The sequence below is a fragment of the Saccoglossus kowalevskii genome, chromosome 11 (genome assembly GCF_978046115.1).
Source record: "Saccoglossus kowalevskii chromosome 11, keSacKowa6.1, whole genome shotgun sequence".
Classification (NCBI taxonomy): domain Eukaryota; kingdom Metazoa; phylum Hemichordata; class Enteropneusta; family Harrimaniidae; genus Saccoglossus; species Saccoglossus kowalevskii.
Genome location: NC_140651.1, coordinates 5,601,081 through 5,614,376, shown reverse-complemented (window position 1 = coordinate 5,614,376; position 13,296 = coordinate 5,601,081). Strand labels below are relative to the sequence as shown.

The 13,296-nt window shown below is 38.3% G+C and overlaps 1 protein-coding gene and 18 non-coding genes across 19 annotated transcripts in view; all 19 read left to right on the top strand.

Moving 5' to 3' along the window:
* The first annotated feature begins 1,857 nt into the window (after positions 1–1,857).
* The window catches only part of LOC102801971 (xaa-Pro aminopeptidase 1-like), a 183,737-nt gene continuing 172,298 nt past the window's right edge, over positions 1,858–13,296 (top strand). The window contains exons 1-3 of the mRNA XM_085505381.1: positions 1,858–1,992; positions 2,831–2,970; positions 4,587–4,712. Coding sequence (XP_085361507.1) covers positions 1,932–1,992; positions 2,831–2,970; positions 4,587–4,712 — 327 coding nt within the window. The 5' untranslated portion in view covers positions 1,858–1,931. The remainder of the gene's footprint in view (positions 1,993–2,830; positions 2,971–4,586; positions 4,713–13,296) is intronic.
* TRNAY-GUA (transfer RNA tyrosine (anticodon GUA)) lies at positions 5,602–5,689 on the top strand. The gene is given in 2 exon segments: positions 5,602–5,638; positions 5,654–5,689. It is a non-coding gene; the product is annotated as a tRNA-Tyr (tRNA).
* On the top strand, positions 5,965–6,052 carry TRNAY-GUA (transfer RNA tyrosine (anticodon GUA)). The gene is given in 2 exon segments: positions 5,965–6,001; positions 6,017–6,052. It is a non-coding gene; the product is annotated as a tRNA-Tyr (tRNA).
* On the top strand, positions 6,328–6,415 carry TRNAY-GUA (transfer RNA tyrosine (anticodon GUA)). Its single transcript is given in 2 exon segments — positions 6,328–6,364; positions 6,380–6,415. It is a non-coding gene; the product is annotated as a tRNA-Tyr (tRNA).
* TRNAY-GUA (transfer RNA tyrosine (anticodon GUA)) lies at positions 7,887–7,974 on the top strand. The gene is given in 2 exon segments: positions 7,887–7,923; positions 7,939–7,974. It is a non-coding gene; the product is annotated as a tRNA-Tyr (tRNA).
* TRNAY-GUA (transfer RNA tyrosine (anticodon GUA)) lies at positions 8,251–8,338 on the top strand. Its single transcript is given in 2 exon segments — positions 8,251–8,287; positions 8,303–8,338. It is a non-coding gene; the product is annotated as a tRNA-Tyr (tRNA).
* Positions 8,614–8,701, top strand: TRNAY-GUA (transfer RNA tyrosine (anticodon GUA)). Its single transcript is given in 2 exon segments — positions 8,614–8,650; positions 8,666–8,701. It is a non-coding gene; the product is annotated as a tRNA-Tyr (tRNA).
* TRNAY-GUA (transfer RNA tyrosine (anticodon GUA)) lies at positions 8,978–9,065 on the top strand. Its single transcript is given in 2 exon segments — positions 8,978–9,014; positions 9,030–9,065. It is a non-coding gene; the product is annotated as a tRNA-Tyr (tRNA).
* On the top strand, positions 9,340–9,427 carry TRNAY-GUA (transfer RNA tyrosine (anticodon GUA)). The gene is given in 2 exon segments: positions 9,340–9,376; positions 9,392–9,427. It is a non-coding gene; the product is annotated as a tRNA-Tyr (tRNA).
* On the top strand, positions 9,704–9,791 carry TRNAY-GUA (transfer RNA tyrosine (anticodon GUA)). The gene is given in 2 exon segments: positions 9,704–9,740; positions 9,756–9,791. It is a non-coding gene; the product is annotated as a tRNA-Tyr (tRNA).
* On the top strand, positions 10,067–10,154 carry TRNAY-GUA (transfer RNA tyrosine (anticodon GUA)). Its single transcript is given in 2 exon segments — positions 10,067–10,103; positions 10,119–10,154. It is a non-coding gene; the product is annotated as a tRNA-Tyr (tRNA).
* TRNAY-GUA (transfer RNA tyrosine (anticodon GUA)) lies at positions 10,423–10,510 on the top strand. The gene is given in 2 exon segments: positions 10,423–10,459; positions 10,475–10,510. It is a non-coding gene; the product is annotated as a tRNA-Tyr (tRNA).
* TRNAY-GUA (transfer RNA tyrosine (anticodon GUA)) lies at positions 10,786–10,873 on the top strand. The gene is given in 2 exon segments: positions 10,786–10,822; positions 10,838–10,873. It is a non-coding gene; the product is annotated as a tRNA-Tyr (tRNA).
* TRNAY-GUA (transfer RNA tyrosine (anticodon GUA)) lies at positions 11,149–11,236 on the top strand. Its single transcript is given in 2 exon segments — positions 11,149–11,185; positions 11,201–11,236. It is a non-coding gene; the product is annotated as a tRNA-Tyr (tRNA).
* Positions 11,513–11,600, top strand: TRNAY-GUA (transfer RNA tyrosine (anticodon GUA)). The gene is given in 2 exon segments: positions 11,513–11,549; positions 11,565–11,600. It is a non-coding gene; the product is annotated as a tRNA-Tyr (tRNA).
* On the top strand, positions 11,876–11,963 carry TRNAY-GUA (transfer RNA tyrosine (anticodon GUA)). The gene is given in 2 exon segments: positions 11,876–11,912; positions 11,928–11,963. It is a non-coding gene; the product is annotated as a tRNA-Tyr (tRNA).
* Positions 12,239–12,326, top strand: TRNAY-GUA (transfer RNA tyrosine (anticodon GUA)). The gene is given in 2 exon segments: positions 12,239–12,275; positions 12,291–12,326. It is a non-coding gene; the product is annotated as a tRNA-Tyr (tRNA).
* On the top strand, positions 12,601–12,688 carry TRNAY-GUA (transfer RNA tyrosine (anticodon GUA)). Its single transcript is given in 2 exon segments — positions 12,601–12,637; positions 12,653–12,688. It is a non-coding gene; the product is annotated as a tRNA-Tyr (tRNA).
* Positions 12,965–13,052, top strand: TRNAY-GUA (transfer RNA tyrosine (anticodon GUA)). Its single transcript is given in 2 exon segments — positions 12,965–13,001; positions 13,017–13,052. It is a non-coding gene; the product is annotated as a tRNA-Tyr (tRNA).

Sequence of the window (13,296 nt, the reverse complement as noted above, 5' to 3'; positions counted from 1 at the left end):
AAAGAACAAATGCAGAAGTCATTGTTATAGGTTTTCAACACTACAAGTATTTGGAGAGTGTTTCCATGCACTATAAATTAATTATAACAAAATATTGACTTACAAAAAATCTGGGACACAAGTGTTAATTATGCAAATTAATAAATATCTTTTATTGTTGGCTTCTCATCACAACTTTCATGGAAAACTGCATCAAAAACCTTTACTCTAATTTTAGACAATTCGGTTTTATTGTTTTAGAAAGTTGTTAGCTTTTTATAGTGCATACAAATAGTGGGAATGACCTTTAGTATTAATTTATAAAAAAATATCAGAATAGCAAAATTGATTTCTGTTGCACATTAAAATGTTGTGTGCCGCAGATACTTGAAATGATTTTGTTCTCATTGGTCAATCAATACCACGTGGAATGAATTTATCAGACATTAACCCAGCAGTGTCTTCTACAGAAGATCAAAACAAAATAGTACGTGAATTAACAAGATTCAATGTTTGCCACATTTGAATGGATTGCCTAAACCAACCATGTCTCTTTAAATTTATGAAAATGCAGGTCATGTTCATCTGGACATGAATATTCAGTGTTTTCTGACTTGCTAAACAAAACATTCAATTTCTTTCGTTTATTATTCCAGATACCATATATAAGTTACACATTGCTCTTTATTGTTTATCTCTTCATATGCTTCATTTCATACTCTATATATATTTCAAATAACGCCAGCTAACACCAAATTTGATGAAAAATGTAATTTTGAGCAAAATCACCTGTTATTCATAAACTGAGATATCTAGAATTCTGGTTGTATATAATGCAGTATTAGCTCTATTACATTGTTACTTAGCTTTTCTCCATTCATATGTAGGGCACTGTGTATGAACAGTGAGCATTGAACCAAGTTGAACACTGGACTCAACGAGCGCCCTCAACGGTCAATATATTTTGAAAATGCGTCCGTGATGTGATGTGATCGGCACTCAACAGAAACATTTGAAGCTCATACATAATTTGTTAGTAGAAAACAAGTATTGGTGTGTTCACAGATTAGTAATCTTGAATTTAAAAAGTTTAAATTTGCTGGCTTTGGTATAAAGGTGTATCCAATATTCTGTCTTAGCCGGTTTAGGGGTCAATTAGCTTGTGATAAATTACTTACTAAGCGTGTAACTGCAATATTTGAAAACAAGCACACAGTCTTTTAAAGGGTGGATTGTTATCTCTGTTTGATTCGAGCACTGGTGGCGCTGTATCAAATACGTCAAAGACAATCAACTAAATATTACGTATGCCATCTGATCTTATTTACATCTTGATAATTGTTCTCCGGTGGCGCTTCCAAAATCGTGCATAGAGGTAACATGAATCCTTAAGCGTGTTCCACATCATATTAGTTATCTTCAAAACCGTGATGTTTAGTTTTTTTTTTATTAATTAACACACCTGCGTCAGAATGGGGTTAACAATTCGGATGTTTGTTTTTTTTATTAAGAAACGTCTGTCCACTGAACTAAGTCAGCAAATTATACGCTAACACCATAAATGCCCAAAAATGCACCAACAAATTGATTTTGAACAGTTACAGCAATTTAAAAATATCATAAAACATTTCAAGAATGAACTTCCATGCGAAACGAATCAATTTGAAGTAATTATCTTTTTAGCTCCATGGTCTACTCTAAGTAGCGTCAGACCGCAATCGAAATAGTTTGCTTACTGTTTGTGGGCATGTTAGTTAATAATTAATGTACACTGGTGTAGTTAAAAAGTCAGAATACACCTACACATATGATTGGGTGCGGCTGTTAATTATTAACAGACAAATTATAAATACATGTTAATTATTAACAGACAAATTATAAATACATGTACGTTACACTGTAGGCCGCCATATTCAACGAATTTACATAACGGAGGAAAAAGACCAACAAACATGGCGGTACTCGGCAAAACAGGAAACTTATTTTTATTCTGTGCTACCGTCACAGTTTTAGGCAAGTATCTTAGCACATTATACTCGTATTTATACTGTTTATTTTATACTAGCGTACTACCGAATGACGCATGTCTCTGGGTAAACCATGTGCTCGTATTATTTTGTGACCGATGAGATTTTAAAACAATAGTGAGCGTCTGTTGCATGGGGGTACATCCCTGGAGAGCTTCGTAAGATACATGTCATGCGAACAACTACGTTTAACATTATTATGACTTGGTGTGGACATGGCGCTGATAATGTAAATAACAATGGATATAGTGTACATATTGGGACCGTGCGTTTGGACTCACATTTACTAAGCGCATACTTCACTGTTAGCTGCATATCGTCGTTAACGCACAGTTAACAGTGTCAGTTATATCACCGCACGTCAGCACGTGACATTACGTCATAGCCAATCACATTCGCCGTTATATTATGATCAACAATTACCACTATTACATCACCAAGCGAGACATTACATGATCAGTTGCATAGTGTCAATAAACCAACATGTACCATAATTACTTTATTACACTTGTCGTTATACAATGTTCATCATATTATTAATAACATTATCGCACATGACCATACATCATGAGCAACACAACAACATTTACCACAATTACATTGCTAAACTTAACGTGTTGTGAACATCATATCGACATTTAAATTGTTACGAATTACTAATTATCATGACCATCAAATCAACAATTACATTATCATTCAGAACAATGGATCACACGGCTAATATGAATATAACGCACCATCATTTACCACTGATCAATCAGTTTCTCAAATTGTGAAGGAATTTATGTTCGTCACGCTTTACTTTAATAAACGTAATATTTTAGTTGCCATGGTGATTGGTGAACCTCAGAGGGAATTTGGTCAGTTTATTGATGATAGAAATTGGTTCAACTACGGTTATAGCGGATTTAATCTCGGCAGATATCAAGGTGACATTCGAGATTGTTCTGACCCAAATAATCCGGTGAGTGAAACAGTATTATATACATTACCGTACATTACGTATACCATCAACGGTAACAATAGTTATACATCATTTAATACCGTAACAGTAAAACAGTAACAGACTGTTACATAATTACCACACGTCAGTGTTAGCTATGTAACCCGGGCAGTAAAACAGTAACAGACTGTTACATAATTACCACAAGTCAGTGTTATTTGTGTAACCCGGGCAGTGAAACAGTAACACACTGTTACATAATTACCACAAGTCAGTGTTATTTGTGTAACCCGGACAGTAAAACAGTAAAAGACTGTTACATAATTACCACAAGTCAGTGTTATTTGTGTAACCCGGGCAGTGAAACAGTAAAAGACTGTTACATAATTACCACAAGTCAGTGTTATTTGTGTAACCCGGGCAGTGAAACAGTAACAGAATGTTACATAATTACCACAACTCAGTGCTATCTGTGTAACCCGGGCAGTGAAACAGTAACAGACTGTTACAAATTACCACAAGTCAGTGTTAGCTGTGTAACCCGGGCAGTGAAACAGTAACACACTGTTACATAATTACCACAAGTCAGTGTTATTTGTGTAACCCGGACAGTAAAACAGTAAAAGACTGTTACATAATTACCACAAGTCAGTGTTATTTGTGTAACCCGGACAGTAAAACAGTAAAAGACTGTTACATAATTACCACAAGTCAGTGTTATTTGTGTAACCCGGACAGTAAAACAGTAAAAGACTGTTACATAATTACCACAAGTCAGTGTTATTTGTGTAACCCGGGCAGTGAAACAGTAAAAGACTGTTACATAATTACCACAAGTCAGTGTTATTTGTGTAACCCGGGCAGTGAAACAGTAAAAGACTGTTACATAATTACCACAAGTCAGTGTTATTTGTGTAACTCGGGCAGTGAAACAGTAACAGAATGTTACATAATTACCACAACTCAGTGCTATCTGTGTAATCCGAGCAGTGAAACAGTAACAAACTGTTACAAATTACCACAAGTCAGTGTTAGCTGTGTAACCCAGGCAGTGAAACAGTAAAAGACTGTTACATAATTACCACAAGTCAGTGTTATTTGTGTAACTCGGGCAGTGAAACAGTAACAGAATGTTACATAATTACCACAACTCAGTGCTATCTGTGTAATCCGAGCAGTGAAACAGTAAAAGACTGTTACAAATTACCACAAGTCAGTGTTAGCTGTGTAACCCGGGCAGTGAAACAGTAACACACTGTTACATAATTACCACAAGTCAGTGTTATCTGTGTAACCCGGACAGTAAAACAGTAAAAGACTGTTACATAATTACCACAAGTCAGTGTTATTTGTGTAACCCGGGCAGTGAAACAGTAAAATATTGTTACATAATTACCAAAACCCAGTGTTATCTGTGTAACCCGGGCAGTGAAACAGTAACAAACTGTTACATAATTACCACAACTCAGTGTTATCTGTGTAACCCGGGCAGTGAAACAGTAACAGACTGTTACATAATTAACACAACTCAGTGTTATCTGTGTAATCCTGGCAGTGAAACAGTAGATTATTTTCTTATACATTGTATTATCATTACTCTCTGTTACAAGTGAATGAATATATTTATGTCATTACAGTATTATCCTGACACTGTTACTGACACCACAGATAGAATAAAGGCGTTGAGAGAAGAGATGAAAAAGATTTCAACTGGCAACAAAAACGTGAGAGCCTATATCGTACCGGCGAATGACGCACATCAGGTAAAAATCCATAACAATGAATGAATGAATGAATGAATGAATGAATGAACGAATGAATGAATGAATGAATGAATGAATGAATGAATGAATGAATGAATGAATGAACGAATGAATGAATGAATGAATGAACGAACGAACGAGCGAACGAATGAACGAACGAACTTGCGAACACGCTAAAGTATGAGTGAACGAAAAAACGAACGATCGATCGAACAAAATGAACTACTAGTACTGCGTGGTCGATTTACATAAAATTCATGAAATTATTTTCAAATTCAAGTGGCTCATCATGTTTGATATAATGACTTTATGTCATCCTTTCGATAGCTCAGTTCGTAGAGCGGAGGAATGTAGTGGTCAACTACGTAATTAATGAATTGTTTTCAAATTCAAGTGGCGCAATTTTTGCTTGCGTTACTCATCATATGATTGCACAAAAGTCAAAACGGTGACATCAAAATGAGACATTCAATGTCAAAGGGCAGAATTGGGGTCATCATGTTTGATATAATAAATTCATGTCATCCCTTCGAAAGCTCAGTTGGTAGAGCGGAGGACTGTAGTGGTCATTTTCTGTTATCCTTAGGTCGCTGGTTCGAATCCGGCTCGAAGGTCGTGTCCTGTTTTGCGTAAATAGTTCTAATACTTCATGGTCGATTACGTCATTAATGATTGTTTTCAAATTCGAGTGGCGCAAGTTTTGATTGCGTACTGCATCGTCGATTACGTAATTCATGAAAGTGTTTTCAATTGAAAATGGCGCATGTTCTGATTGCGTTACTCAATATATGATTGCACAAACGTCAAAACGGTGACATCATAATGTGACATTAAATGTCAAAGGGCAGAATTGGACTCATCATGTTTGACATAATGACTACATGTCATCCCTTCGATAGCTCAGTTGGTAGAGCGGAGGACTGTAGTGGTCATTTGCTGTTATCCTTAGGTCGCTGGTTCGAATCCGGCTCGAAGGACGTCTCCTGTTTTGCGTACATTGTACTAGTACTTCATGGTCGATTACGTCATTAATGATTGTTTTCAAATTCAAGTGGCGCAAGTTTTGATTGCGTACTGCATCGTCGATTACGTAATTCATGAAAGAGTTTTCAATTGAAAATGGCGTATGTTCTGATTGCGTTACTCAATATATGATTGCACAAACGTCAAAACGGTGACATCATATTTAGACATTCAATGTTAAATGGCAGAATTGGACTCATCATGTTTGACATAATGACTACATGTCATCCCTTCGATAGCTCAGTTGGTAGAGCGGAGGACTGTAGTGGTCATTTGCTGTTATCCTTAGGTCGCTGGTTCGAATCCGGCTCGAAGGACGTGTCCTGTTTTGCGTACATTGTACTAGTACTTCATGGTCGATTACGTCATTAATGATTGTTTTCAAATTCAAGTGGCGCAAGTTTTGATTGCGTACTGCATCGTCGATTACGTAATTCATGAAAGAGTTTTCAATTGAAAATGGCGTATGTTCTGATTGCGTTACTCAATATATGATTGCACAAACGTCAAAACGGTGACATCATATTTAGACATTCAATGTTAAATGGCAGAATTGGACTCATCATGTTTGACATAATGACTACATGTCATCCCTTCGATAGCTCAGTTGGTAGAGCGGAGGACTGTAGTGGTCATTTGCTGTTATCCTTAGGTCGCTGGTTCGAATCCGGCTCGAAGGACGTGTCCTGTTTTGCGTACATTGTACTAGTACTTCATGGTCGATTACGTCATTAATGATTGTTTTCAAATTCAAGTGGCGCAAGTTTTGATTGCGTACTGCATCGTCGATTACGTAACTCATGAAAGTGTTTTCAATTGAAAATGGCGCATGTTCTGATTGCGTTACTCAATATATGATTGCACAAACGTCAAAACGGTGACATCATAATGAGACATTCAATGTCAAATGGCAGAATTGGACTCATCATGTTTGACATAATGACTACATGTCATCCCTTCGATAGATCAGTTGGTAGAGCGGAGAACTGTAGTGGTCATTTGCTGTTATCCTTAGGTCGCTGGTTCGAATCCGGCTCGAAGGACGTGTACTGTCAAAATGGTGACATCATCGATAGCTCAGTTGGTAGAGCGGAGGACTGTAATGGTCATTTGCTGTTATCCTTACGTCGCTGGTTCGAATCCGGCTCGAAGGATGTGTCCTGTTTTGCGTAAATTGTACTAGTACTTCATGGTCGATTACGTCATTAATGATTGTTTTCAAATTCGAGTTGCGCAAGTTTTGATTGCGTACGCCGTCGATTACGTAATTCATGAAAGTGTTTTCAATTGAAAATGGCGCATGTTCTGATTGCGTTACTCAATATATGATTGCACAAACGTCAAAACGGTGACATCAAAATGAGACATTCAATGTCAAAGGGCAGAATTGGGGTCATCGTGTTTGATATAATGACTTAATGTCATACCTTCGATAGCTCAGTTGGTAGAGCGGCGGACTGTAGTGGTCATGTGCTGTTATCCTTAGGTCGCTGATTCGAATCCGGCTCGAAGGACGTGTCCTGTTTTGCGTAAATTGTACTAGTACTTCATGGTCGATTACGTCATTAATGATTGTTTTCAAATTCAAGTTGCGCAACATTTGATTGCCCACTGCATCGTCGATTACGTAATTCATGAAAGAGTTTTCAATTTAAAATGGCGCATGTTCTGATTGCGTAAATCAATATATGATTGCACAAACGTCAAAACGGTGACATCAAAATGAGACATTCAATGTCAAAGGGTATAATTGGGGTCATCGTGTTTGACATAATGACTACATGTCATTCCTTCGATAGCTCAGTTGGTCGGGCGGAGGACTGTAGTGGTCATTTGCTGTTATCCTTAGGTCGCTGGTTCGAATCCGGCTCGAAGGACGTGTCCTGTTTTGCGTAAATTGTACTAGTACTTCATGGTCGATTACGTCATTAATGATTGTTTTCAAATTCAAGTGGCGCAAGTTTTGATTGCGTACTGCATCGTCGATTACGTAATTCATGAAAGAGTTTTTAATTTAAAATGGTCATGTTCTGATTGCGTTTCTCAATATATGATTGCACAAACGTCAAAACGGTGACATCAAAATGAGACATTCAATGTCAAAGGGTATAATTGGGGTCATCGTGTTTGATATAATTAGTACATGTCATCCCTTCGATAGCTCAGTTGGTAGAGCGGAGGACTGTAGTGGTCATTTGCTGTTATCCTTAGGTCGCTGGTTCGAATCCGGCTCGAAGAACGTGTCCTGTTTTGCGTAAATTGTACTAATACTGCATGGTCGGTTACGTCATTAATGAATTGTTTTCAAATTCAAGTGGCGCAAGTTTTGATTGCGTACTGCATCGTCGATTACGTTATTCATGAAAGTGTTTCCAATTGAAAATGGCGCATGTTCTGATTGCGTTACTCAATATATGATTGCACAAACGTCAAAACGGTGACATAAAAATGAGACATTCAATGTCAAAGGGCAGAATTGGGGTCATCGTGTTTGATATAATGGCTCCATGTCATCCCTTCGATAGCTCAGTTGGTAGCGCGGAGGACTGTAGTGGTCATTTGCTGTTATCCTTAGGTCGCTGGTTCGAATCCGGCTCGAAGGACGTGTCCCGTTTTGCGTAAATTGTACTAGTAATTCATGGTCGATTACGTCATTAATGATTGTTTTCAAATTCGAGTTGCGCAAGTTTTGATTGCTTACTGCATCGTCGATTACGTAATTCATGAAAGTGTTTTCAATTTAAAATGGCGCATGTTCTGATTGCGTTACTCAATATATGATTGCACAAACGTCAAAACGGTGACATCAAAATGAGACATTCAATGTCAAAGGGTATAATTGGGGTCATCGTGTTTGATATACTTAGTACATGTCATCCCTTCGATAGCTCAGTTGGTAGAGCGGAGGACTGTAGTGGTCATTTGCTGTTATCCTTAGGTCGCTGGTTCGAATCCGGCTCGAAGAACGTGTCCTGTTTTGCGTAAATTGTACTAATACTGCATGGTCGGTTACGTCATTAATGAATTGTTTTCAAATTCAAGTGGCGCAAATTTTGATTGCGTACTGCATCGTCGATTACGTCATTCATGAAAGTGTTTCCAATTGAAAATGGCGCATGTTCTGATTGCGTTACTCAATATATGATTGCACAAACGTCAAAACGGTGACATAAAAATGAGACATTCAATGTCAAAGGGCAGAATTGGGGTCATCGTGTTTGATATAATGACTACATGTCATCCCTTCGATAGCTCAGTTGGTAGAGCGGAGGACTGTAGTGGTCATTTGCTGTTATCCTTAGGTCGCTGGTTCGAATCCGGCTCGAAGAACGTGTCCTGTTTTGCGTAAATTGTACTAGTACTTCATGGTCGATTACGTCATTAATGATTGTTTTCAAATTCGAGTTGCGCAAGTTTTGATTGCTTACTGCATCGTCGATTACGTAATTCATGAAAGTGTTTTCGATTTAAAATGGCCATGTTCTGATTGCGTTACTCAATATATGATTGCACAAACGTCAAAACGGTGACATCAAAATGAGACATTCAATGTCAAAGGGTATAATTGGGGTCATCGTGTTTGATATAATGACTAAATGTCATCCGTTCGATAGCTCAGTTGGTAGAGCGGAGGACTGTAGTGGTCATTTGCTGTTATCCTTAGGTCGCTGGTTCGAATCCGGCTCGAAGGACGTGTCCTGTTTTGCGTAAATTGTACTAATACTGCATGGTCGGTTACGTCATTAATGAATTGTTTTCAAATTCAAGTGGCGCAAGTTTTGATTGCGTACTGCATCGTCGATTACGTAATTCATGAAAGTGTTTTCAATTGAAAATGGCGCATGTTCTGATTGCGTTACTCAATATATGATTGCACAAACGTCAAAACGGTGACATAAAAATGAGACATTCAATGTCAAAGGGCAGAATTGGGGTCATCGTGTTTGATATAATGACTTAATGTCATACCTTCGATAGCTCAGTTGGTAGAGCGGAGGACTGTAGTGGTCATTTGCTGTTATCCTTAATTCGCTGGTTCGAATCCGGCTCGAAGGACGTGTCCTGTTTTGCGTAAATTGTACTAATACTTCATGGTCGATTACGTCAATAATGAATTGTTTTCAAATTCGAGTTTCGCAAGTTTTGATTGCGTACTGCATAGTCGATTACGTAATTCATGAAAGTGTTTTCAATTTAAAATGGCCATGTTCTGATTGCGTTACTCAATATATGATTGCACAAACGTCAAAACGGTGACATCATAATTAGACATTCAATGTCAAATGGCAGAATTGGACTCATCATGTTTGACATAATGACTACATGTCATCCCTTCGATAGCTCAGTTGGTAGAGTGGAGGACTGTAGTGGTCATTTGCTGTTATCCTTAGGTCGCTGGTTCGAATCCGGCTCGAAGGACGTGTCCTGTTTTGCGTACATAGTACTAGTACTTCATGGTCGATTACGTCATTAATGATTGTTTTCAAATTCGAGTGGCGCAAGTTTTGATTGCGTACTGCATCGTCGATTACGTAATTCATGAAAGTGTTTTCAATTGAAAATGGCGCATGTTCTGATTGCGTTACTCAATATATGATTGCACAAACGTCAAAACGGTGACATCATAATGAGACGTCAAATGGCAGAATTGGGGTCATCATGTTTGACATAATGACTACATGTCATCCCTTCGATAGCTCAGTTGGTAGAGCGGAGGACTGTAGTGGTCATTTGCTGTTATCCTTAGGTCGCTGGTTCGAATCCGGCTCGAAGGACGTGTCCTATTTTGCGTAAATTGTATTCGTACTTCATGGTCGATTACGTCATTAATGATTGTTTTCATATTCAAGTGGCGCAAGTTTTGATTGCGTACTGCATCGTCGATTACGTAATTCATGAAAGTGTTTTCAATTGAAAATGGTGCATGTTCTGATTGCGTTACTCAATATATGATTGCACAAACGTCAAAACGGTGACATCATAATGAGACATTAAATGTCAAAGGGCAGAATTGGACTCATCATGTTTGACATAATGACTACATGTCATCCCTTCGATAGCTCAGTTGGTAGAGCGGAGGACTGTAGTGGTTATTTGCTGTTATCCTTAGGTCGCTGGTTCGAATCCGGCTCGAAGGACGTGTCCTGTTTTGCGTAAATTGTACTAGTACTTCATAGTCGATTACGTCATTAATGATTGTTTTCAAATTCGAGTGGCGCAAGTTTTGATTGCGTACTGCATCGTCGATTACGTAATTCATGAAAGTGTTTTCAATTGAAAATGGCGCATGTTCTGATTGCGTTACTCAATATATGATTGCACAAACGTCAAAACGGTGACATCATAATGAGACATTCAATGTCAAATGGTATAATTGGGGTCATCGTGTTTGATATAATGACTACATGTCATCCCTTCGATAGCTCAGTTGGTAGAGCGGAGGACTGTAGAGGTCATTTGCTGTTATCCTTAGGTCGCTGGTTCGAATCCGGCTCGAAGAACGTGTCCTGTTTTGCGTAAATTGTACTAATACTGCATGGTCGGTTACGTCATTAATGAATTGTTTTCAAATTCAAGTGGCGCAAGTTTTGATTGCGTACTGCATCGTCGATTACGTAATTCATGAAAGTGTTTTCAATTTAAAATGGCGCATGTTCTGATTGCGTTACTCAATATATGATTGCACAAACGTCAAAACGGTGACATCAAAATGAGACATTCAATGTCAAAGGGTATAATTGGGGTCATCGTGTTTGATATAATGACTACATGTCATCCCTTCGATAGCTCAGTTGGTAGAGCGGAGGATTGTAGTGGTCATTTGCTGTTATCCTTAGGTCGCTGGTTCGAATCCGGCTCGAAGGACGTGTCCTGTTTTGCGTAAATTGTACTAGTACTTCATAGTCGATTACGTCATTAATGATTGTTTTCAAATTCGAGTGGCGCAAGTTTTGATTGCATACTGCATCGTCGATTATGTAATTCATGAAAGTGTTTTCAATTTAAAATGGCGCATGTTTTGATTGCGTTACTCAATATATGATTGCACAAACGTCAAAACGGTGACATCATAATGAGACATTCAATGTCAAAGGGTATAATTGGGGTCATCGTGTTTGATATAATGACTACATGTCATCCCTTCGATAGCTCAGTTGGTAGAGCGGAGGACTGTAGTGGTCATTTGCTGTTATCCTTAGGTCGCTGGTTCAAATCCGGCTCGAAGGACGTGTCCTGTTTTGCGTAAATTGTACTAGTACTTCATAGTCGATTACGTCATTAATGATTGTTTTCAAATTCGAGTGGCGCAAGTTTTGATTGCGTACTGCATCGTCGATTACGTCATTCATGAAAGTGTTTCCAATTGAAAATGGCGCATGTTCTGATTGCGTTACTCAATATATGATTGCACAAACGTCAAAACGGTGACATAAAAATGAGACATTCAATGTCAAAGGGCAGAATTGGGGTCATCGTGTTTGATATAATGACTACATGTCATCCCTTCGATAGCTCAGTTGGTAGAGCGGAGGACTGTAGTGGTCATTTGCTGTTATCCTTAGGTCGCTGGTTCGAATCCGGCTCGAAGAACGTGTCCTGTTTTGCGTAAATTGTACTAGTACTTCATGGTCGATTACGTCATTAATGATTGTTTTCAAATTCGAGTTGCGCAAGTTTTGATTGCTTACTGCATCGTCGATTACGTAATTCATGAAAGTGTTTTCGATTTAAAATGGCCATGTTCTGATTGCGTTACTCAATATATGATTGCACAAACGTCAAAACGGTGACATCAAAATGAGACATTCAATGTCAAAGGGTATAATTGGGGTCATCGTGTTTGATATAATGACTAAATGTCATCCGTTCGATAGCTCAGTTGGTAGAGCGGAGGACTGTAGTGGTCATTTGCTGTTATCCTTAGGTCGCTGGTTCGAATCCGGCTCGAAGGACGTGTCCTGTTTTGCGTAAATTGTACTAATACTGCATGGTCGGTTACGTCATTAATGAATTGTTTTCAAATTCAAGTGGCGCAAGTTTTGATTGCGTACTGCATCGTCGATTACGTAATTCATGAAAGTGTTTTCAATTGAAAATGGCGCATGTTCTGATTGCGTTACTCAATATATGATTGCACAAACGTCAAAACGGTGACATCATAATGAGACATTCAATGTCAAATGGTATAATTGGGGTCATCGTGTTTGATATAATGACTACATGTCATCCCTTCGATAGCTCAGTTGGTAGAGCGGAGGACTGTAGAGGTCATTTGCTGTTATCCTTAGGTCGCTGGTTCGAATCCGGCTCGAAGAACGTGTCCTGTTTTGCGTAAATTGTACTAATACTGCATGGTCGGTTACGTCATTAATGAATTGTTTTCAAATTCAAGTGGCGCAAGTTTTGATTGCGTACTGCATCGTCGATTACGTAATTCATGAAAGTGTTTTCAATTTAAAATGGCGCATGTTCTGATTGCGTTACTCAATATATGATTGCACAAACGTCAAAACGGTGACATCAAAATGAGACATTCAATGTCAAAGGGTATAATTGGGGT